General features: G+C 36.0%; 1 protein-coding gene across 2 annotated transcripts in view; it reads right to left on the bottom strand.

The window, feature by feature from the left end:
- CCSER1 (coiled-coil serine rich protein 1) overlaps positions 1-26,230 on the bottom strand; it is a 674,289-nt gene that overhangs the window by 163,815 nt on the left and 484,244 nt on the right. For both annotated transcript variants that reach the window (XM_058547509.1, XM_058547510.1), the window contains exon 7: positions 407-484. In XM_058547509.1, coding sequence (XP_058403492.1) covers positions 407-484 — 78 coding nt within the window. The remainder of the gene's footprint in view (positions 1-406; positions 485-26,230) is intronic.

Here is a 26,230-nt window from a genome sequence, read left to right as displayed (position 1 = left end):
TTAACTAATTATGACCTAGAGTCATCAATGAAAATTTAACCACTTGATAAGGGCTGAACATTTCATTCTAAACTTATTGCTAAATTAACATAGACAAAAGATGTTAAACCTCTAATTCACGTGACATCAAACTACTAACAATGAAATCACTGTCTCTTACGTGCAAGGCAAACAATGTATGCCGTAAAGTATTAATTTCTATTCCAAACATCTACCTTTATTTACCAACTGGAATGACAACAGAACAACAACAACAACAAAAAAGATTTGGCATCTGAAATAAGATCCTTACAGATTAAAGCAGATTACCTCATCATCTATACATGAACCATTTATCTTACTATAGTAAAATAAATATTTATTAACTATCCTAAAAATAAACAATTATTTTTTGTTTATTTTTTACCTTGAAAGGCAATGGCTCTTCAGTAAGAGGACTAACAGGAAGAGAGGTGGTGCTACTTGCTGGGCTCATATCTGCACTCTGCAAGGAAAACAAAATGGAATTAAAGAGATACTGTTTTGTAGTCATTTTTATTACTCCTAATTTAGACTCTAATCCTTCATGTTAAAATAAAAAAATAAATAAGTGAAATATAGGTGTAGAAAAGTTCAAATTATTATTATACAATGAATCATTTCTTATTTAGAAATAGTTATTTTGGAAATTAGACAAATTATTTCTCAATGTACTTTCCAAGTGCATTTTATTAAATATAATAATCATCTTTTGGGTTAAGATGGTATTTAGTATTATATTTGTTTAATTTCTATTTTTATCTTTTCTTTGAAAATTAAACTATATCTGTAATAATTCACTATGTCGTTAATTTTATGTCTTTCAGATTGATTTTCAAACACATATTATTCATTTTTTTATTTTATAGAGATTTAAATAATGATACCCAGTTTTTATTCATGATGAAAAGCATATCTGCAATTAATACACAATTGCAAAATGAAGAAATATTAAATTTTTAAAATTCCCATATTCGTAGCCCCTAACATTTTACAACCTTTCTTATTATATTATGCTAAACAAAAATTTTAAGGACAAAAGATTTACACAAATATAAGAAAATTATTGGAATGTTGCTAATGCTATTCTTCTAGTCTTTTAAAAACATAATCAACTGGAATTTCTTAAAGAAGAGATTAGCCTACATAAAGAGATATGAGTTAGATGCTTGTCATTTTTTCTAAAAGCAAGAAAAAGACATTGATAATAGGGAGCAACAGAAGTTATTTTACTACATTCTTTTTTTTTTTTTTTTTAAATATTTTATTTATTTTATTTTTTCCCCCCAAGGCCCCAGTGGATAGTTGTGTGTCGTAGCTGCACATCCTTCTAGTTGCTGTATGTGGGACTCGGCCTCAGGATGAACGGAGAAGCGGTGCCTCGATGCGCACCCGGGATCCGAACCCGGGCCACCAGCATCGCAGCGCACGCACTCAACCACCAAGCCACAGGGCCGGCCCATTTTTACTATATTCTTAACTCATTGTCTCAGAGGAATTCTTCCAGTTGAATAGATAAACAAATAAAACATTGAAAAGAATGCACACTACTTTTCAGTCTAAGCTCCAAATGTACATGCACACAAATACAGAAAATTTTGCAGTAAATATTAAAGCAAAAGCATGAATCAACCTTGATTGAGTTAAGGGAACAAGTGGACAAGTTTGGCTGACTTAAGTTTCAACAAAAGAACACATTCGAAGAATAGATGTTGCAACTGCTACAAATTCTTAGATTCTCTTTCTATTTAAAGGTTATTTTCAGTTCATTTGATTCAATAAACCAGACACATTTTAAATACTCACTAAAGTGCAATTACTTCTGACTGTCTAGTCCAGAAACAATGGATAAAAACTATAAACTCAGGAACCAAGATACTCAATATAATTTTTATATAACATGCACCTACTTTAGAAATTGATGTAAGACTACACATTGAGTTAAAATGTCTAAAGGAGGAAATTAGGTAAAAATTGAACAATAATTTACTAAAGGAAGCAGGGAAATACATGCAGATAATTGAGGTGAGTTAGTTACTGACTAATTTCTAAATTTACGCAGAGCTTCTTAGCCATTTATTTGATAAAAATCAGGAAATATTCTGAAATGCTGACTTTTGCTATCTGATTATATGATGTAATGGAGAAACAGAAGTTTTCTTAGGAATGATTTACCGCAGGTTTCTAACATAAGAAACAAGTGAAACTTTTTTGTAGAAATAGAAAAACAAGACGACCTATTTCTCTCATCATTAGATTTCTCATGACAAATGAAGCAAATGATAGAACACAGTTCATATGTAGTTGAATTATCTGATATTTTCCTGAAGTATTGATATTCTGCATAGCATATAAAAGTATCCAGCCCTTAAAAATCATATATTCACGAACATTGATGACATTCAGTCATAAAAATTTAAAAGCCTGGATCATATTCTTGCAGATGAAGGTTTTTGAACTTCCATAAGAAGATGAGCTCAAAATCAAGCTTCATGGTAAACTTCTTTTAGGGTTGAGGTCTCCTACAACTTCCCAGAAATAAAGGTATCATTCCAAGCACTTTAGAAAGCAGGCTCTAAAATTTGCATCATGTTTATCTTCCACATATGAGTGAAGTCATGTGGTGCTTCTCTTTCTGTCTGGCTTATTTCGCTTAACATAATACTCTCAAGATCCATCCACGTTGTTGCAAATGGGACGATCTGAACAGATTAGTGGTTACCAGAGGGGAAGGGGGTTAGGGAGTGGGCGACAGGGGTAAGAGGGCACATATGTATGGAGAAGGATAAAAATTAGATTATTGGTGTTGAGCATGATGCAGTCTATACAGAAACTGATATTTATTTATTCATTTTTTTTCTGTGAGGAAGAACGGCCCTGAGCTAACATCTGCCAATCCTCCTCTTTTAGCTGAGGTAGACTGGCCCTGGGCTAACATCCATGCCCATCTTCCTCCACTTTATATGGGATGCCTGCCACAGCATGGCCTGACAAGTGGTGCATGGGTGCACGCCAGGGATCCGAACCAGTGAACCCCAGGCCGCCGAAGTGGAGCACGCGCACTTAACCGCTTGTGCCACCCGGCCGGCCCCCAGAAACTGATATTTAATAATGTACTCCTGAAATTACACAGTTATAAACCATCATTATGATCTCAATAAAATAATTTAAAAAAATAAAATAAAAATTTGCATCATGTAACCTTGATTCATTGAATATCATTCTTGGAGAAAACTTTGTTCTAGCTTTCACTTTCAAATCCATCTTATAGTGTGACACTTTAATTCTATTGCTGTTAGGGAATCTTGAGAAAAATGTTTTAAAAAAAACAAATCAATCTTAGATGACAACATCTGATAAAGTGCACTTTATCAAGTTGAGAAATACATACCAAAAAAATAGAATAAAAATATCTTAATTTTTAGCTTATTACTTTTCCATTTGTGTTTCAGTGATCTGTAATTTGGGTGTCATTCCAATTTGTCTACGCTTTTAGATAAAATACTACAGTAAACCTTTCAGATATAAGTCTTATCAATACTTCCTATTTTAATTCATTTACCCTTTCATTCAGTGATAGCAATACCAACTCAATTGTACATCTAAATACAAATTAATGAAGTACTTCATAAGTTACATTTGATGTTTTTAAAAGATAACAGTATGTGTCTTCCAAATTTTCTTCATAAAATATTTTGTTAGAATTATGGCTTCATCTGCTTTTAATATATTTCAGCGACTTTGAAAATGGTTGGTTCACATAATGTGAAAGTCAATCCCATGGGAATATAGAAGAGTTATTCTGTACAAGAAGCAAATCATCCCAACAGAAGGAATCTCCTTAATTCTGATGTAACTCACTTGGGTTTTTGACCATTGGAGACTATACTAGATGTTCTTGACATGTTATAAGAAGCCTATCCTAATTCTAACAGGTGTCCTAAAACTTGGTTTTCTGGTTCTAAGTCCGATAGACACCTGCTTCTTTCCAACATTAGAGTGATTAAATGATACGAACCTAACATTTTTCCTACACTTAAAATGTTACTTTCTCCCTTTCTATTTCTATCTCATGTATGTTCTCTTTTATTTTTCTCCAAATTGAGCAAAACATTAAGTATGATCTTTAAGTTTAATAATAAAATCTAGACAAGTATTTGCCTTTGAGAAAATCAGAGATATTCTAGGGAATATCACCCTCTTCTCATGCATATTGTTCCTCAGAACTCTCTCTACTCATCTAGTTTTGAAGAAATTACTCACTTTGTTGTTGCTGTTTTTAGGATATAAGTTCTCTAAATTTGCACACTATCTCATCCCTCAGCTCCAACCCATCTTCTTTTTAAAATCAACTCTACTGAACTATAACATACCTATACTAAAATGCAACTTTTTAAAGTGTATAGTTAGATGAGTTTTGACAAATGTACCCACATGTGTAACCACCACCAAAATCAAGACACAGAACATTTCCATCACCTCAAAATGTTCCCTCATGTTCCTTTGCATTCAAGCACCTCCCATCCCTGGTCACAGGCAACACAATATCCTATATCACTATAGGTTAATTTTGCCTTCCCTGGAGTTTATTATACATGGAAATGTACAATATGAATTATTTTGGGTCCAGCTTGTTCACTCAGAAAAATGATTTTGAAATTTAGCATATCATGTCATTGCATGTTTCAGTAGTCTATCCTTTTAAATGTGGACTACCAAGTAGATGGGACATCACTAGGAACAAATCCAACACAGAGCCAATCCAAGAAATGGAGAGAAAGAAACTGAGTCCTAAGGACATATATGACATTCTGATAATCTCTATGATAATCTCTGATAATCTCTGATAAAGCTCTATGTAAGTAATAATGTTCATAAGGCACTGTACCTAAGATTTAAGCATCCTTTTTAATACAGGAATAATCACTATGGTTGGAAAGCTACAAGTTATAGCACTTAAAATTTGGAATTGGCTGACACAAGTAGAGCAGAGATCCCAGATGCTATTCTGTTTCAGGCTGAGAAGTTAGGACTATTTATGTGACAGCAAAATAATTTATTAAATTATTTTCTAAATTTTGGGGGACACAGATTATATATTTTTGAATCTGGAGTTTCATGAGATTTGGTCAAAAAACACCTGTTAACAACAACACAATAATAGTAGGGGAACTTAATACCCCACTAACATCAATGGATAGATCATCCAGACAAAAAACCAATAAACAAACAGTGGACTTAAATGAAAATCTGGATGAGATGGACCTAGTAGACAGATACAGAGCACTTCATCCAAAAACAGCTGACTACACATTCTTCTCAAGCACGCATGGAACATTCTCAAGGATAGACCATATGTTGGGAAACAAGGCAAGCCTCAATAAATTCAAGAAGATTGAAATCATAACAAGCATTTTTTCAGACCATAATGCTATGAAACTGGAAATCAACCACAAGAAAAAAACTGGGAAAGTGACAAAGATGTGGAGGTTGAATAACATGCTACTGAACCACCAATGGATCACTGACAAAATTAAAGGAGAAATCAAAAAATATCTGGAAACAAACGAAAACGAAAATATGCCATACCAACTCACATGGGATGCAGCAAAAGCAGTCCTGAGAGGGAATTCCATAGCAATACAGGCCCACCTCAACAAACAAGAAAAAGCCCAGATAAGCAATCTTAAATTACACCTAACAGAACTAGAAAAACAAGAACAAACAAAGCCCAAAGTCAGCAGAAGGAGAGAAATAATAAAAATTAGAGCAGAAATAAATGAAATTGAGACCAAAAAAAAAACAGTAGAAAGGATTAATGAAACAAAGAGTTGATTCTTTGAGAAAATAAAGAAAATTGAGAAACACTTAGCCAGACTTACTAAGAAAAAAAGAGAAAAGGCTCAAATAAATAAAATTAGAAATGAAAGAGGAGAAATTACAATGGATACCACGGAAATACAAAGGATTATAAGAGAATACTATGAGAAACTATATGCCAACAAATTGGACAATCTAGAAGAAATGGATAAATTCTTAGACTAATACAACCTCCCAAAACTGAACCAAGAAGAAATAGAGAATCTGAATAGACCAATCACAAGTAAAGAGATTGAAATAGTAATCAAAAACCTCTCAAAAAACAAAAGTCCAGGACCAGACAGCTTCTCCGGTGAATTTTACCAAACATTCAAAGAAGATCTAACACCCATCCTTCTCAAGCTATTCCAAAAAATAGAGGAAGATGGAACACTTCCTAAATCATTCTATGAGGCCAACATCACCCTGATACCAAAGTCAGACAAAGACAATACAAAAAAGGAAAATTACAGGCCCATATCGCTGATGAACATAGATGCAAAAATCCTCAACAAAATACTGGCAAACCGGGGGCCAGCCCGGTGGCGCAAGCGGTTAAGTGCGCGTGCTCTGCTGCAGTGGCCCGGGGTTCGCCGGTTCGGATCCCGGGCGTGCACCATTGCACTGCTTGGCAAGCCATGCTGTGGTGGCGTCCCATATAAAGTGGAGGAAGATGGGCACGGATGTTAGCCCAGGGCCAGTCTTCCTCAGCAAACAAAGAGGAGGATTGGCAGATGTTAGCACAGGGCTGATCTCCTCACAAAAAAAAAAAAAAGAATACTGGCAAACCGAATACAGCAATACATTAAAAAGATCATACACCATGATCAAGTGGGATCTATACCAGTGACACAGGGATGGTTCAACATCCGCAAATCAATCAACGTGATACACCACATCAACAAAACGAGGAATAAAAACCACATGGTCATCTCAATAGATGCAGAGAAGGCATTTGACAAGATCCAACATCCATTTATGATAAAAACTCTCATCAAAAAATGCCTGGATATAAGAATGCATTTACTTATCTTTTTCTATTTAGTAATTATATTTTTATTTACTTTTGACTAGATAACACAGTCAAATAGTCCAAAATTCAAAGGCACACATCTTTTACCAGGAAATAGTCTCTCTTCTACTCCTATGCCCCAGCCATCCTTTATACATATAGGATAACATGTTATACATACTGTTCTTCCCCTTGCCTTTTTCAAATTACCATGTATTTGTATATAATAAGGCCCCTCATTCTTTCATATGGCTATATAGTATTTCATTTTATGGCTATATCATAATATAGTTAACCAGAGCTACATTCCCACCCTTTAGCTACTACAAACAGAGCTGAAATGAATAATCTTATATTGCATGCATATTTATCTATAAGATAAATTTTTGGATTTAGAATTACTCAGCTAAAAGATATATTCAATTTGTAATTCTGAATGACGTTGCCAAATTGTCCTGCATGGAGAGTCTATCAGTGTACACACTCATATGAGGCTTAAGAGTGACTATTTTCCCAATGTCTCACCATGTATTCTCTACTTCAAAGGGCCTTTAGTACAGATCCACAAAGTAAACAAAAGCTCTGGGTGAAGTTCTTCTTCTTAAAATCACAGAGATTTTTTTTTTTAGGTAACACTGGTTTAGAACATTATATAAATACATCAAGTGTACATCATTATACTTGGATTTCTGTGTAGACTATATCATGTTCACCATCCAAAGTCTAACGGCCATCCATCACCATACACACATGCCCTTTTACCCCTTTTGCCCTCCTCCTTCCCTCCTTCCCTTCTGGTAACCACCAATCTATTCTCTATGTGTTTGTTTGTTCTTGTTGTTGTTTTTATCTTCCACGTACGGGTGAAATCATATGGTATTTGGCTTTATCCCTCTGACTTATTTCACTTAGCATAATGCCCTGAAGATCCATCCATGTATAACTTTATTCATCTACCCAAGCTTCTAATTTTAGGCATTTTTGTATTGCCATTTTTTCTTTATAATTAATGCTGTGATGACATTCTTAAAACAGATCTGTGATTAATTCTCTTTTTGTGTGTGAGGAAGATCAGCTCTAAGCTAACATCCATGCCAATCCTCCTCTTTGCTGAGGAAGACTGGCCCTGGGCTAACATCTGTTCCTATCTTCCTCCACTTTATATGGGACGCCACCACAGCATGGCTTGACAAGTGGTGCCTGGGGTGCGTGCCCGGGATCCGAAGTGCGGGGCCGCCAGCAGCGCAGCGTGCGCACCTAACCGCTCGGCCACGGGGCCGGCCCCTGTGATTAATTCTTTTAATAAATTTATGGAATTATAAAGTTTCAGTTAAAGAATATGCATATAATTGGCTAATTTCACATATAGTCTCAAATTTTCCTCCAAGGCTAATGTACTGATTTTTACTCCTACTTGAGAAGTTTCAGAGTTCTAAATTTATTGTACCTTCAATAGGTAAAGAGAAACATATCAGGCTATTTAACAGGCTGTGATTTACCAATTGGTTAATTATTAGGGGAAAAATATATTCTTAAATTTCATTAAAATAAACTCTAAATTGATGAAACTGCTAAATATAAAAACCCAAAATAAGCACTTGAAGAAAATATAGGTAAACATTATTTATCCATTAACATAGAATGGGGACGGCTTTTCTAACCATAAATAAATCATAAAGTCAAAGATTGATATATATATGACTATGTTGAATTTTCTGCATATTAAAGAAAACATAAAATTATAATACAAATAAAATATTCAGAAAATTTTGAAGTTTGATGGGAACACATTCCTTATTCCTGGTGTTTCCTTTCACATAGAAGGAGCTCTACTAGAGTTACACTCTCAGCTTCTCTGCCAAGCAAAGAAAGCATCACTTTTCTTGCTGATACAGTAGGGATGGATGAACTCGGTGTGCTTGGTGCAGCTCATTCCTCTTTCTTTCGCTAGCAGGATCACACTCAGAGAACATGTGTTCTGTTGAACAGCGATGCAGTAGGCTTTTTACTGCTAAGGTCTGAGTAAGAGTTTTAAGCTTCAGATCATGAGTTTAGCCTAGAGGGTTGTCTGCAACTTATGGAGACTTTTCTGACAGCAAGCAGCTATTTTTACATCCTTGTGAGTCTTAAGTGATGGTTTGTGAGGTGAATGGGCCTCAGCAAAGCAGCTGGGACCCAAGAACCTCAGAAAGACAAAGGCCATGTGTAGTTTCAGCCAAAACACAGACGCCAGGAGTTGCAAGCTGCTGCAGGTTGACCTTGAACTATACAGAACAGCTTTTTATTAGCAGATTTGGCTGGTGTAGTAATGAGCTCGAAGGAAAGTGTCTTTCCACTCTTGGACTTTTTAAGTGTTGGTAGATAGGATAATGTTGCAGCTTTTAAACTGGAAGACAGTTGAATTCTGTGTCTGTTACAGAGGGCTGGTAAGCTTCTAGCTTTAAATTCTGAGTGCCAGGCCTAGTACTTAGAATTGGATATGCTACCTGAGGTAGGCAGCTTCTAGAATGGCCTCCAATGACCCCTGCCTTCTTGTATTTGCCCTCTTGTGTAATCCCCTCCCCCTTGAGTGTGGGGTGGATTTGATAACTTATTTATAATGAAAAAAATGTGGCAAGTGCTAGGTTAAAAAAAGACTGCAGAAGGGCAAGTTGTGGAAGCTGAAAGACCAATTAGAAGGTGATTATAATACATTGAGAGATGGTTTGGACAAGGTTTTTATCCCTTCAGGTGGTGAAATATATTTTGAAGGTAGACATAACAGAATTTCTTGATGGTTTGGATATGGGCTATGAGAGAAATACAGAAGTCAGGGGTGATTTCCAAGGTTTTGCCTGAGTAAACAGAAGGATTAAGTAGGAATTTACCGAGACAGGAAAGACTGCAGAAGGAACATATCTGAAGTGATAAAAAAAAATCTGTAATTCAGTTTGTTAAAGTTAAGTTTGAAATTCTATTTGGATATCACAGTAGAGATGTCAGGTAAGTACTTGCATACATTGGCTGAGATAGGATAGAAGACAAGATCATGGAAAACACAGGAGTTCAAGGACCTGAGATGCCAAGGTGAGGCAATGATTTTTAAAATTATAACTATTTCAGGAGCAATATTGGAAATAATGAAAATGAGTAAGGATCTATAATCTTCAAAGAACAGCGAGAGAAGTGTGATAGGGATCTAATAAAGACTGCACTAAAGAAAGGTAACAAGTCGTACAGTCTAATGGCATGAGCTTCAGGCCAAGAGTTATTAGGGGACAGAAGGGACAGAGGTCAGGAAATTGCGAGGAGGAGCAAGAAGGACACTGGCTTCTTCTCTAGGCCCCGCAACATGAGGGATGTGGTCGTGAAAATAGCCACCACCTGGCTTATGCTACCTGGAAACTAAGGTGACTTCGCCTAAATTATTCTTTCACAAACCCTCTCAAAGAGGACAAGAACTTTAGCATCTTCCTGTAGCAAATATACCAATGACCAACTTAACCAATTTACAACAAATGAAAACCAAACAAGGAAATGAGTAGAATAAATAGGAAGCATGCACTTCAACTTTACACCCATTGTCTAAATTTTGTTTTGCCGTATTATATACTCTAATCTTTATGAGGGTAACATACAGTTTACTTTCCACACTCCATCCTTGTCCAAACTCCCTAAAGTTATAAAGAAACCATGTAGTCCACCAAAATCTGTCCAGTCCCAATAGCTAAGTCCTGATTACCAAGGATATCTCCTCTACTATGCACAAATCGCAGCTGTTAACGGCAACTTCAGGTTTTGATTTTCTTGTTTGTTTCTTTGTTTGTTTTTAAAGGATTTAATTCACCACAAGAAAAAGGCGATTTTGAGGTGGGGTACATACAATGATGTGTAGGAGCCACCTGGCCAGGGCTCCCTACAGTTGATTGTGTTCATCTCTTCCAGAAGGAATTAACAGCGCACCAAAGCGTTGTAAAAATTATTTTAAACTGAAAACTTCTGAATAATCGGTAGCCACAGGAAGAAAAATTATCTAAAGTTAAGCAGATCCTTCCAAAAATACAGCCGCCACTGATCTCTTAGTACCAGAAGTGCAAATCCAGCTGTCCGTTCGCATCAAAACGCCCAGTAGAACCTTCTATACTTTCCCACTTAAGCCTTAAACTGGGCCCCACCTTTTGATTTAGAAACCTTTACCCCTGTCTATTCAGTGAGTTACTCACCACTGAGTAGCTCCACATGCATAATAAACTTTTCTCCTGTTAATGTCTATTGTCAGTTAATTTGAGGGGCCCAGGACAATCAGTCCTAAGTTGGTAGAGAAGTTTTCCTCCCCAAACTACCCAAATTCACGTTCAGTTATATCACATTAGTAGTTGGAAATTAGTCATGGAAGAATAATTTACACCACAGAAACTGGCAAATGCTACAAATCAGGGCTTTTTTATTTGGAGAGCTGATTGTTAATGATTTATCTGCAAACCACTGGACACATTCAAGAGACAGACATAAACTACATACAATTAATTATACGAGACCTTGAAAGGGAGCAGATGAAGCTTTAATTGCATTTATTTGTTTATTTTTTTATTTCTTCACTTTCTATAAAGAAATAATCACAAAATTCATGGGGAAGGTCAATTCCTAAATAAGATTTGTTTTGTGAACTCTTATCATTTTCTCAGTTTCCATCTCTTTCTCTCTCTCTCTTTTTTTTTTTTTTTTTGGTGAGGAAGACTGGCCCGGAGCTAACATCTGTTGCCAATCCTCCTCTTTTTGCTGAGGAAGATTGGCCCTGGGCTAACATCCATGCCCATTTTCCTCTACTTTACATGCGGGATGCCTGCCACAGCATGGCTTGATAAGCGGTGCATAGATCTGTGCCCAGGATCCAAACCTGTGAACCCTGGGATGCCGAAGCAGAGTGAGTGAACTTAACCACTATGCCACTTGGCTGGCCCCTCAGTTTCCATCTCTTTATTGGACTAAAGACCTGATTCAAAATATCATAATCCTTGTCTGTACTATTGTATCTTAAGACATCCCCCTAACTCAGTCTCTCCCGTCTCTAATTCTTCCCACACTCTACGAGCAGACTGATCTTTCTGAAACATGGCTCTTCACGCCTCCCCTTTGTTGAAAGATTTCAATATTTCTCTTAGGGCCATAAATGAATTCCACACTCTTTAGACTGGCATTTAGGCCCCTCCAACTTAAACCAACCTTCTCTCTTAATTCTATCACCTTTGCTTACCTAAGTGAGGACAACTAGCAAGATAGATTATCAGCTGGTTTCCAACAATCCTTTTAATGATAATTCCCTTCACCCAACTTAACTTGCTTTCAGTCACTTCTCCACTAGAACATCTGGAAATGCTCTTCCTCAGTAACTGTAATATCAAAATCTCATCCATCATCCACAACCAAACTCAAACGCCCACTCCTCTAGGAAAACTTCCCCAACGCCTTCAACAGCAGGCAAGATTGCAATTCTCTGAACTCCTGCAGCACATTATCTGTACCTTTTTGGGGCTCTTACAATGATTTAACTTATTACGTTGTTTCGTACATATCTTATTTCCTCTCTAGATTTCAAGCTCTCTGTGGGTAGTGTACTTATCTTACACATGTATTCCTCAGAGTATAGGGTAAAAAGGCTTTCACACTGCAGACACTAGAAAAAAGTGCCCGTAAATCAATTGCTCTCCTTTTATACTCCTTTATAAAAAGTTCCCCAGATCATCTTTATGTGCCACCAGGACTGAGAATCATTAGGTTAAATAAATGAATGAATTTGGTCATATGTTTTGTAATTTTTTTATTTATTTATTTTCTTCCCCCAAAGCCCCAGTAGATAGTTGTATGTCATAGTTGCACATCCCTCCAGTTGCTGTATGTGGGACACAGCCCCAGCATGGCTGGAGACGCGGCACGTCGGTGCGCGCCCGGGGATCCAAACCCCGGGCCGCCAGTAGCAGAGCGCGCGGACCCAACCGCCAAGCCACGGGACCGGCCCATGGTCATGTGTTTTGAAAGATTTCTTAAAGAAGTAAAGATTTGTGCAAGTAAGAAATAAATGGACTAGAATGATTTAGGGGGCCGGGGCAGAAGTGTAATATCTCGATAAAATAATAGGTAAGAATTCGTATTTTCTTATGGATTGCTTTAGAGGATAAATGAAGTAAGAATATGAAACAAAGAATTTTGCTTCACTTTTGTCTGTTGAACTTCTTATTTTACTCCTGTGTTTTTAATCTATGTTAATATTTAGTATGTGTTTTGAAATACTGTTTATTATTTAGTAAAATAATTTAATCAGGAAGAGGACAATTTAAAAGGCCTCTTATGATTGGGTCCTTATCTATCTTGCTGGCCTTCTCATCTGACACTTCTCATCTTGAACTTTATAGTCTTGTACAGGATCCTGAAAATTATGATGCAGGGCAGTTAATCACCTGACATGCTCTACTAAAATGCTCCTTTGGTCCCACTGCGGAGATTCTGACTCAGTAGGTCTATGACACGATTTAGGAATCTGTATATTGAACATGTATCCAAGGGCTTGTTGCTTCAGATGGTCTGCAGAAACACAGTCTTGAGAAACATGGCTGTGGTAATAAGAAACTGCTACAGTTCCTGCCTACATCCACTGGTCTCATAGCTCGTTGCCCTCACTAAATATCTTCTCTTAGCCCAGAAAACTCCAACTGTTCCCTTCCTTCCCCCAACAATTTTCTTTTCCATCACTGTGCAGCCCTTAATTAGCACATTTTTACACTCATTTCTCAAGCTGTAATTCTGCTACAACTGTATCCCATGTATACCTCTTTTCTTTGAGTGAGATTCAGGCTGCTTGGTTCCAATCTCAGCTTAGCAAATTACTAATTATATGACCATAGGCAAGTTACATATACTCTCTGGGTAGTGTTTGCTCCTCTGTAAAATGGAGATGGTAATAGAACCCACTCTTAAGGGCTGCTGGGAGGAGTAAATGAGGTAAAACTAATAAAAATAGAGCAGGCACTCATACAGTGATAAGTGCTAGGTTTTAGCTATTATCATGATACACTGAAATTATTTGTTTATGTGTCTGTCTGATAAAAATGTGAGCCACTTTCAGGACAGGTTCATGTGTTTTTCATCTTTATATCACAGAAACTACCATCACTATCCAATTAGGGTTTATTACATAGTTTGTTACACAGTTTATCATTATGAATTTAGATAATTGGTTAAAAACAAAACCAAGCATTTAAACCACTTTGGAAAGATCTTGTTTTGGTAAGTTCTGCTTAATAGGACTTAAGTAGCTTTCTGTTCATAGCTTTCAAAAAATTAGCAGTTTCTCCATTAATTTAAACTATAGTAAAATACCCAGCATGTTAGAATATCTATTGTGTCATCCAAATTGATAAATATATAACAAATACAATTAGGCATTTTTATGAATAATTGTTGAATGTGGAACTACTTGCCAGGAGCTAATCAGTTAATGGGAATGTAAATAAATTCAGCCACAAAACACAGGTGCACAAATCTCTGAACATCATTCACCCCGACTGGCAGCACACTTCATTATCAATTAAAATGAAATAAAAAAAATAAAATCAGCTTATAGTTAATCCAACTCTTTAATGTTCACTGCCTATAAATTAAAATTGATAGTTGGATAATAAGCTTTATATTTGGGGAAAGTACCCAATGAGTTTTTAATAAGAATAATTATTTCAAGAAAGTGCAGCATTTAAATTATTAATTTAAAAATTCATAGTAATAAATTTAAGTGGTATTGAGGAATTCATTTACTGTCTTAGATTACCTACATCTTTTGTCCAATAACTATTTCTAAATAATCAATCTTAACATGACTACACTCATATAATACCAACAGCACATGCACTCAATAAAGTATCATGAAAATTTTATACAATAATGTAAAGAAAGTTTCTTGAAAAAATATAAATACCACTACCAGGGTATCAAAATATAAGTATTTGGTATAATAATATCAGTAAATGAAGTAAAAGAAAATTCACTAAAGTAAAGAGAACATTTGTTTTTCCTTCTCAAATTCATAAGCTGTTGAGACTCATTTAAATGAGCTATTGAGTGTCATGTGACCCCAGACAAACCTCACATGAACCTGGACAATCTCCACTGCTTTGTCTTTACACTTTCCTCCGATGTAAATAAGAGGTTTAGTTCATTCTTTACTCCTTTCTAGACCCAACATTCTATGATACTTCAAGTATCTACCCAAGAATAAACAAATAAAGAGAATTTTTAAGATCCATTTTAGCTTCAAGTTCTAGGACTCTCATATAGCATCCTATAAATTGAAAATGTGCAATAAAAGTGAGATGTTATTATCTAGTTTCTATAGATCAATGATTTGGTTTATAAATTAATTCCCCTATAACATTTCATTGTATTAGATGCATTTTAAAACTTCTTCACTCTCACAAGTCACAAAATTCCTCATTTATGCTGGATCTTTTATTTATAACTGATGAACTTACCAAGTCCTCATTATCTGAGGTTTTTATTCAAAGCACTGTCCTTGAATTTAACATTTTAATTTCTTTTTCAATTATAACATCTTTTAGTTTCCTAATGGTTGCCAAAGCGTATACAGATCAGAAATTCAAGATTATAGAGAAAAAAACCATTTTTTCCAATTCTGGCCTTCTCCCTACATGCTTTCTGAAAGCAAGAGAAGGCAACATTAATAAAGAATGTGTGTGATTGGTAAATTGCAGCTCATTGGCATTCAGATTTGGTAATATAGTAAATGATTTCCAAGCATCTTTCTTCTCTATAAAATTCTCTATTAAAGCCAGCTTTTTAAGAATGCAGTGTTTAAACTGGTTTCATAAATTAAAACACACAAACACGCACACACACACACACGTATTATGCAGGGAGAAAATGCCCAATACACTGGCTTAATGGAGCTTTTTATACTAAAGGGAGCATTTGGCAGAGGCTGCCACATTTAATAAGCACTCTGACTCTTTGTAAGATTGAAAAAAGATTTTGAGAGTTACTCACAGCTCTGGAAATTTTTTTGAGGAAACAAAAACCAAACAAAGCTGCAGCCATTTTCCATGTCCCCAAAGAATAGAACATCTTGAACCATTACGTTTGTCTATGGCACAGAACATTCCACTGGCACTGAAAGCTGGTAGGATGAACACAAAAGAACTCTACTGAAACTTTCTTTCCTACTTTCTATTGACCTTTTCTCTCAATTAAGCAGGGAAAGTTACCATCATACTTCAGATCGAGTAAATTAGCTGCCTAGCCAACATTAAATGACTACTCACTCAACTTCTATAGCTTCCTGAACACAAGGATTCATGAAAAAGCCCATAACATAAATAGAATTTTTCTACTGGGAAAAGAAATAAGTTGTGGTTTTAATCACTAAAATTTGAAGGCTCCATTTTGATACATTAGAATTGAGGATTATTAACATACGTGAAGTAGTTAGCAAAGTACCTAATTCATGATAGATGCTCATAATTATTGCTATTTTCACTCAACAAGGACGACATTGCAAAATTGGGATTTGTTTGAGATTTTCTGACTCCTACTCCAGTGTTCTTTATGTACCACAATAGTCATTACTCTCCTTCAGTTTATTTGTCGTGGTTAAGACTATTAGAGCAAATATAAATTGCCACGGAACTTTCGCTGTCACAAAAGAATTTTTCAGAGTTTTTAACTTGTATGTGCCTTTGTTCTCACAACTAAATTACAAACTGAAGGACAGAAATTTTTCCCTCCTCCACCCTCCCTCCTTCTCCTTCCTTCCTTCCTTCCTACTGAAGAAAGTACTAACTCCCCATAGTAGCTAGTATTGTGCAAGATATACCTTAGACACTTAGGGAATTGACTGGCTTTGGTGTAGCTTTGGTAGCATAACTTCAGAGTATCACAAAAATTACAAAATTTAGAAATAATTTAGACCCAAATCTTATTTTAGAAGAAACTGAAGCCTGGAGAATTTCCAGAGGTTACACAATAATTAGTTGCAAAATTGGCGAGAACAGTGAACTATCAATAGGGCACCTTTCCAAAGTCATCAAACATATCCCACTTTTTATCATTTGTTCACAATATTCTCCTGCTTATCACCTCAATGCAATTTTCTCTTGACTGATCCCATCAGGATAACAAATTTCCTTTCCTGAATGATATAAAAATTGAGTTTTATAATTACTTCCCTTTCTTCACAACCTAGGAAATCCAACTCAACTTGCAGCTGGGAAAGAATAAATGGGAACATATGAATATGGGGTAAGAATTATTTTAAACCATTTCCATAAACCATTTTCACCTCTCTAAAATGGAAATAATAATTTTAACATTTGTTCTTACAGTTTTTATCTCATGAGATTTTTGTAAATATTAAATATGTTTATACATATAAAGCTCTTGTCTTCGATCAGTAACTCCACTTAGTAAGCACTCATTAAATGTTAGTTGTTTTTCAAGAGAGAATTTGAAGACTCTGGCCACTGTGAAGTAGAATAATATTTAACGAGCTCAACCTCATCCCTAGAAGTCCCACTCTCCTGAGCTTTAACCCTGACTCTGACATTATGAAACTGTGCCCATCTTTCCGGGATAGTATTAATTTCTTTCCAGAAATAAAGAGACAAGCATCTTTAGAAAGAATAAAGAACATGCATATAATCAAGAAAGAAGTAGGAATAATTTTGAGAGTCAACAAGTCATCTATTACATTTGAATGAGAAATGAGCAAAATAAAATACATCTTTTAATGTTAAGCTTAATTTGATACAGTTGTATTTGATACTATTGCACGTTGTTTAGTGCTGAAGGACTAAAATAAAATAAAATAATATGGTAATTTATGATTGACAGTGTTACATTCTGTTGAAGAACTTATTTTAGCTAATTTAATGTGTTCAAGGCATTGTACTATTCTAATTATGTTAGGTAATTGAAATGGTTAATAAATAATGGTCATTCATATAGTAGAATTCATACTTCAAAATTAACAAGTTATTTAACCAACATGATTATGGAATGAGGCATTTTACATTTTTCAAGATAACTAAAGTTCCCATTTCAATGTCAAAATTTCTTTTAAAAATTCTATGTTAGATAGACATTATTATAAAATCCATTACATATACCCCTGCCTTATTAATTTGAGTATACTGAACCATAGTTCATTCTAATTTATGATTTAGGAATATCATTATAAACATCAATTACTCTCCTGTTCTTTGTTATACTGGGACTGCAGCTTGAATTACTGCCACTCTGTCAAGTGTTCCTTCATGTCACTGCCATCATTATGTCTCTAGCAAAACCCTTTCCTAATTTATTCCTTCTAATCCAGGGTTTTCCAAACTTATTTGACTATGTAGTATTTTTTGCATTATAACACATTAATGGAACACAATCAGGCAGTCATGAAATAAAATGTGCTCTAGGATTAAAGTAGATGACAAACATTTATTTGAAGTTAGAAATGATCAGCATTTGATTATCATACTTAATAAAGCATTTAGTAACATAACAAAGACATATAAAATTATAAGCTAAGCTGCATAATATAGACCAGTTATTGGACAGGTAGTTAGCAAAACTGTCTATGAATCAAAGAAAAAGTTAAACATAATTGCTTAATGTTTCATGTAATTTAGCTTTCAACTTGAATGGGATTTGCAAATGAAAAATATCTTCTTAAATCAGATTTATCATGATCACAAGAGCTCCATAAATATGTATTTTTCATATACATCTTGAAAGTAAATTGTAAAAGGATAATTAATTGCTAAATTAAAAAAAACTTTTATTCAGTTATTTTGTGGTGTATTCTCCCGGAACACCAATTAACATCTTACTTAATATAAAAGATCTTTGGAATGTGGCTTGAGAAATACTAGTCTAATCTGCAATGGACTTAAGACAATCAAGGCTATTTAAATTGTAGGAGACAGATATATCTATAACAGACTGAGAGGCATATCTTTTAGTAAAACTTAGGAGTTTTATGTATGTTTATATAAACCATAGGATAAAGATTTAATAGTAAATTTATTAAGAGAAGTGTTTCTACTTCACTAATTGCCCTGAAGCAAGGCTTCTATATTATTGTTTGTATGGTTATTACTAATAGTTGCTATCATCTACTAAGGCTCTACCAGGAACTGCACTGAGCATATATTTAGTAATCACAGCAACCATATGAGATATGGATGACTATTATCTCTATTTTCTAGATGGAGAAATTGAGACTTAGAGAGGTTAAGTATATTGATAAAAGTTACACACCAAGTAAGTGGCAGAACTGGGATTATATGTCTGACTTCGGAGTTTGAGTCAGACTCCTTGGAACAGAAAACAGAAAGCTCCAGATAAAAGTACATAACTTTGTATTCTAGGATCACAGTCTACATGGTATCATCTTATCAGGAAATTGGAATCTCAATCCTAAATGATGATTCCAGAGAATTAAACTGCCTATTTTAGCCTAAAGACCGTCAGAAAAAACTAAGGAGGCAATAAGGTATTTTCTGGCTGAGGGAGGAGGATAGACTGGTGAAGGGAGTACAGCTCATGCACAGGGAAAGAATACGGTCTCAGGGACAGGGTGGCAAAAATACAATTCAGAAAAAAGAAGAGGAAATAAGGCAAGGAGAAGCAGAAGACCAAACTGAACTTAAATAACTCTAGGAACATCTGACACACAGGACAACGGGTTTCTCCAAGAGGGAATTTTTAATAGGTTTTAAAGGACAATAATTATTTCATTCAGTGGGACAATTTGGGATTTGAGAAGAAAACACAAGAAACTGACTAAAAGAAACTTTCCTCTAAGGGGTAGGTGAAATATTAATTTTCCAATAAATAAGCATTGATCATCAAACCAGACCCACACTTTTAATACTTAGTTTATAGTGGCAAACAGATTAGCATTTAGTTTTCTCTTCATCTTTCTACTCAAGCATCCCTTGATCCCCATCCCTACCACCTAGAGAGTTATCCAGCTCCATTCCTGAGTTATTACTGTGCTTTGAACACCAATATATTATTGCATTTGTCACACTCATATTTTTAAAGCTTAGCACCTTTTCCAGAACATGAACGTCTGATAGTAATCACTGCTGGTGCCCCGCACATATTGCTTCCCATCCCTTTGGCCAGCTCTGTGCACGCCTGCCAAGTTCATGTGTGCCTTGCTTCTAAAGGCTGACTTCTACATCCTTCAGAGAACTGCCCTGGGCCCTGGAGTCTTCTTACTTACTGCAGTTACTGGATGTACCTGAGAGTTTTCAGCATCACCACACTTCCACACCCCCACTGCCTCCTGTCCTGGCCTCTGGAGTATAAAAGCCCTACTCCTTTGCCCAAAGGCAGGGCAAACTCTGAGGTCTAATTTAACCTCCCGAGCTTCCCATAGGATCAGGGTGCATCTGGAACTTCAACTGAAATTTCTCCATTGCCTGGCTTCTTTGTCTTCCAGTTCCTGTTTTCTCCCCTCCCTAACTGCTTTCTCCTGGGAGCACTTTCTTTTTCTTTCCTTTTTTTTTTTTTTTTTTTTTGGTGAGGAAGATCAGCCCTGAGCTAACATCCATGCTAATCCTCCTCTTTTTGCTGAGGAAGACCGGCTCTGAGCTAACATCTATTGCCAATCCTCTTCCTTTTTGTTTTTTTATTCCCCCCAAAGCCCCAGTAGATAGTTGTATGTCATAGTTGCACATCCTTCTAGTTGCTGTATGTGGGACACAGCCTCAGCATGGCTGGACAAGCAGTGCGTTGGTGCGTGCCCAGGATCCGAACCTGGGCCGCCAGTAGCAGAGTGCGTGCACCTAACCGCTAAGCCACGGGGCCGGCCGCTGGGAGCACTTTCTTAATATTAATCACTTATACCTAAACCTTAAGCTCAGGATGTACTTATCGGAGCATCCAATCTATGGCAGTCCTTGAATCTGGGTAGCTTGGGATTATTTCTGAAGTCCCAGCACCGAAGCCTGTCCCTGGCATAGAGCCAAGTATGAATAAGTGATAAGTGGATAGTATTTAAATTAAATGTTAAAAATCTTAATTCAATGTTACCTATATTAAAGAATTATTTAAAACTACATCTTCTCTTTTTAACCACCAAATAATGCAGCATAACCAGACATGCTGGATAGTATAAAAGATTGCTTTTTACTCATAGAGAGCTTTCAGGAGTTTGATCTATCATTGTTTACTTTGAAGACTTAAACTTTGACCTACTGAACACTCATGAGCATCCAGAATTCCGAGTAATTTGCTCAGTCATTTCCACTGGGCCTGGATCTTGCTTTCCCTTCTCCAGATCTAATTCAGTGTTTCCTACACTAATTTGGATGCTAAAAGACTGAGAGAGAAAATGTCTTCAAGTTTGAACTCATATATCTTCAGCATTTCCAAAAATTAAAATACCACAAGACCTTGAAAACGGAATTAAGTACACATCGAGAAGAGCTGCCATGTCTAAATGGTTAGGTAAATGCGTGGTCTTACCAGAGTACATGTGGCATGCGTACGACTGTTTTACCTCAAACATTACTACTCAGGTTGTCTTTATCCGTCTTAGACCAGATACATGTACACTAGCTATCTTCTAAAGCAATTTTAGTAGCTCTCTAGTATGACAATATGAAAATATTTTCAGATATCTATTTGAATAAAAAAATAATATCATATATTTATACTGAGTCTTGAGGTGCCTCAGAATCTGAAAGCACAAGTGATTTATCAAATGGTAATTTTATAAATACTTGCCTGCTCAAAGTAGATATTTCATTTAAAGTGTTTAAAAGTTCCATAGATGCATCAGTTAAATGGGTTTTTCATACATTTTCTTTGTCTCAGTATATGAGTACAACATTTGAATGTTGTAAGAACAGTCTCACAGGAGACATACACATGCCACTATCAAACATTATCGTGCATGGAGATTAACAAGGTTATTTACCTGAAAATTTTAGTAGGTCTTATTTACTCTTTTGAGAGGCTAAAATTTATTTCAATTTTTAAAATTCAGTATATGTTTATTAGGGTACTCATTTTTTTCGGGGGGTGAGGAAGATTGGCCATGAGCTAACATCTGTTGCCAATCCTCCTCTTTTTGCTTGAGGAAGATTGGCCCTGAGCTAACAACTGTACCAATCTTCCTCTACTTTGTATGTGGGTCACTGCCACAACATGGCTTGATGAGTGGTGTAGGTCCGTGCCCAGGATCTGAACCCATGAACCCCGGGCTGCTGAAGGTAAGTGTGCTGAACTTAACCACTATGCCACTGGGCAGGCCCAGGGTACTCATTTTTGATGGGATGGCAAGTGTATAATACTGCAACCATCATCTAAGGAGTAGCCTAGGTAGAAAACCTTTTAAAAGGATGCTTGTAACGTTAGGTAGTGTATATTATTAAATTATTTCACAGAAGTTTTGTGTATAGTTTTTTTTGTGGTTTGTGGATTTGCAGAAAGAGACAATACACACACACATGTGCACACACACACATACACACACTTTAAGAATGAGAAATTATTTAGCAAAGGATATAGAACAATAGAGGGCTATGAAAAGGCTATTGGGAATGGGAGCAGCATGTCTTGGGTGATTGTCTCTGGCCCCTGGTTCCCTAATGAGGTGCACAAATGTCCTGAACACATGGCCTGTAGGTAACCTCCAGACAGAGTTGAGAGCATAGACTAATGTTTGCTATACCTTTGCCCTTTTATATTTGGGTTTCTATTAACATCTCAGAAAAACATACACGAACAACCTATACTCTTCCACAAAGAAATGTTTATGACTATCAAGCTTTCTGAACAAAACTCAGCATCCACAAGGCCACCTTAACAAAGGTGAGTGAGCTTGGGGATGGTCTCGGGGGTTGGATCAGAGTCAGAACTCAGGTGTCCCTGAAAAATATTTCTGTCTTCTGCTTTCCAGAATCCCAGAAAGGTATTTCCTTGCAGTATGAAGCAATCTCTTCTCGCTGACGGTGACCTGTTGATAATGAACTATATGTTCTAAAAAACTTTACATTAGACATTAAGAGAAGAATTTTGAAGTGTTTCTATGAAAAATTTACTCACATCTAAGAGACCTGAGAAGAAATTATTCCTTTCTCTTCTAGTCGTTGTCACTATCTTGTCTGAAAGAGCTGAAGCTCTTTGGCTGTCAGTCCCGGAGAAAGGCATTGGCCAAGAAAATTACAGAAGAGCCAAACCCTGATATATGGCACACAGGGACCTCATTATATCCAGTTGTGTGGCATAATTTCCTTTATCTAATTGATGTTTTCAGTTGCTTGCTGACAGAAGCATCCTGATACCAATTATGTCACCACAAATGAGTTGTCACAAGTAACAGACTAAAATGTTGCATTGGTGAAAAAAAGGAGATAAAGCAAGGGAAAGGATGATCCACTGCACTCTTCAAAGTTTCGTGGTCAATGACCCTTGTGTGGTGTTGAAGCATTTGGCTAAATGTTTGCTCATTTGGAGAACTGACAGGAAATTTTCAGAATGCTCGTATTTTGGCTACTTGCAACTCTCAGTTAGTCCTTCAAGAAAGAGTTATGCTTGGGCTAAAGTTGATGTATTGAAAAGCAGAGAAGGAATAAAATACAATTCTGCTTAAAGAGGTTCTTCATGTTTGTAGGCTATAATGTAAATTGATTTATAGTCCAATAATGTGGAACTTTTTGGGGTTTAAAAAGCCAAACTTTCTACTCAAAGCTATAGGTAATGCAAACAGAGAGAGTGAGAGTGGAGACTGAGCAGAATATTTGATCAGAGCAAAAGGAAATCCTATAACCCCAGACTTCTAGCAAACACCTCTGGTTAAACATTATTCACCTAGTAAAGGGGACAATCTTATCTTTAAAATGTAAATGAAAAGGACTAATTATATACGTGCCTTTCCACATCAGGCTATTCATTTGATTTTCCTCATGGCAGAAGTCATTAAATGATGATTACTGGGGAGTTGAGGGAGGGGATGGATGAGATTCTGAGGCCTGTGGCTAGGATTGGACTTCCCAGGAAAAATGACTTGCTGAGCCAGCTCTCTGGCGACGTTATAGAAGTGAATGCAAAAGAGTTAGAAGCCAACTAAATTTTTAAGGTAACTGCATTACCAAAGTGACTCTAAGCCTCACGAGGAGGGTATTGCCGTGATTAGACCAATCTTCAGCTCACCAAACCCACTCAACAGGAAGGGAACCGTTGAAGTTCTCCAGTCCCAAGGTAAGGCATTCCTCTGCATGCCCACCCCCAAAATGCCCACAGTGGATATACACAAGGAGGTTGCCACCCCACTCCCCACGCCCAAACATGAAGCTGTCAGATTTGCAGAAAAAGGAGTTTAGTCAACTACCAGAGCTGGGAGTATTCACTATTATTTTCCTTCAGAGTGTGACATGCTATGAATCAGTACCACTGTGTTTTGTTTTCCCCTTTTTTGGAAGGAGAATGTTTATGGTAGTAGTCTTTCCTATTCTTCACTATCAGAAATTATCTACCTTGGACAGAGTCAAAAATTTCTGTTTCACTGGACTATAAACAGTTACATTCTAATCGATGGAAAAGACTACAGTTAACATGGAGATCTTGAACTTGAGCTTGCTTTAGTAACCGTATGAGTCTTTGTGTTGTCTCATTTTGGGGGAGGTACAAATATATTTCATACAGGCATGGCCATTATTGGGGATGCCTATGTATGAGAAGAACGTGTGTTTGTATGCTGGGTAGCTAAAACTGTGGCCTGTAGTGGTGTCATTGATTGACATCCTAATATCCATTAAATTCCTAAATGAGTGATGATATTATTCTGCTTTCCAGTATTTTTTGTAGGAATAAGATAATTATGATAAATCTACTGGGATCTCTGGGGGAAAGTTTCCTTGATCTCAAGAATGAAACACAAAAAATGATTGATTCTCTTCTTTGGATGTGGCTGTGTCTGGAGGTATAGCCTGGAAATGCCCCTGCCACCTCGTTACTAGCCTGAGGATGCTATCACCAGTGACAACAAGGTAAAATGCTGCAAAGCACCTGGGCACTGAATAAGATGACCAACCACTGATTGTTCTATGCCTGGAACTCATCCTGCCTCAGGACCCACCAGTTGTGGATGTGGTCTAAGCAGGCTCGAGCTGAAGTTTTCTGTGACTTGCAGATCAAAACATTCTACACTATATGGTAGATTATCAGTGGGTGGAACTGTGTCCAAATTTCAAATACAACCACAACTACTACTTATTACTTTCTATAAAAGGAATAATATTAATTAATAACTCTAGCCTAGCCCATGTTATTGTTTTCTCTATTTCCTTGACTCTAAAATTCTAAACCAGGAAACACACTTACCAAAAATAATAGATAAAGAAAGATAATTTAAAATATAACATGTAAAGAAACCACAGGACTTTAAAGATTCCTTCTAGCTCTAAGAATTTATAAACTTGAACAAACACAAGGCTTAAGCAGTAAGGACAAAAATAACAGATAGGATGTTATTTTTTAAGTGGGTATAGCATGGCAGGCACTATGCTAGTTATACTATTTGATCCTCAAAAGAGAGAGAAATTTATAATCTCATTTTGGAAACAAGGAAATTAAAGCTCAGTGCAGTTAAAGGAAACATATTTCAACCCTTCTTTCCCAGATACAACACATTTTCTTGAAGAAAATGATTACATTCCAAAATAAAGAAAAGTGAAGCAACATAGATACAGTCCTTTGTTCAACAAACTGTAACTCTGATCACCACTTTTCTAATTTTGACAATGTTATAAGACTTTATTTTAAATTTTAGATGATGTGAAGCTGTTAATTCAAAACATAATCACTACATCCGTCAAACTCAGAGCATTCTCTAGAGTACAAACAAAACAAAATATGACAGGTTGGAGGCTTTGGGAAAGCATGTTTTGTATAATTGCTATTAACTGCTGAAGGCTCAGAAATACGTTAGAAGAAAAGACTGAAAGAAGACAGCAATTATTTTGTTACATTTGCTCTTTCAGTCAAAGAAACATGCTGTATAAGACAGTGTCAGACTACTATCAAACAAAGAATCCCTCACTAATTTATTACTTGAGACATTATATTTTTTATTAATTTTAGCAAACCCCCAAATTCTCCATTTTAGGGATAGGCTTATTTTCTCTTAATTCAAATGGGCCTATTTTTTTCTTTTTACTAGTTTAAAAGTAAAATCATAATTAATCATTACAGCAGAAAATATTTTTAAATACATATACTTGGTGAATAAAGAAATGTTGATTCCAAAACAATTTTATTAAAACTTGTCTATTTTGAAACCATTTCCAT

The sequence above is a fragment of the Diceros bicornis genome, chromosome 8 (assembly GCF_020826845.1).
Source record: "Diceros bicornis minor isolate mBicDic1 chromosome 8, mDicBic1.mat.cur, whole genome shotgun sequence".
Lineage (NCBI taxonomy): Eukaryota > Metazoa > Chordata > Mammalia > Perissodactyla > Rhinocerotidae > Diceros > Diceros bicornis.
Note: the sequence above shows the minus strand (reverse complement) of the source record. Positions and strands in the feature narration are given on the sequence as shown.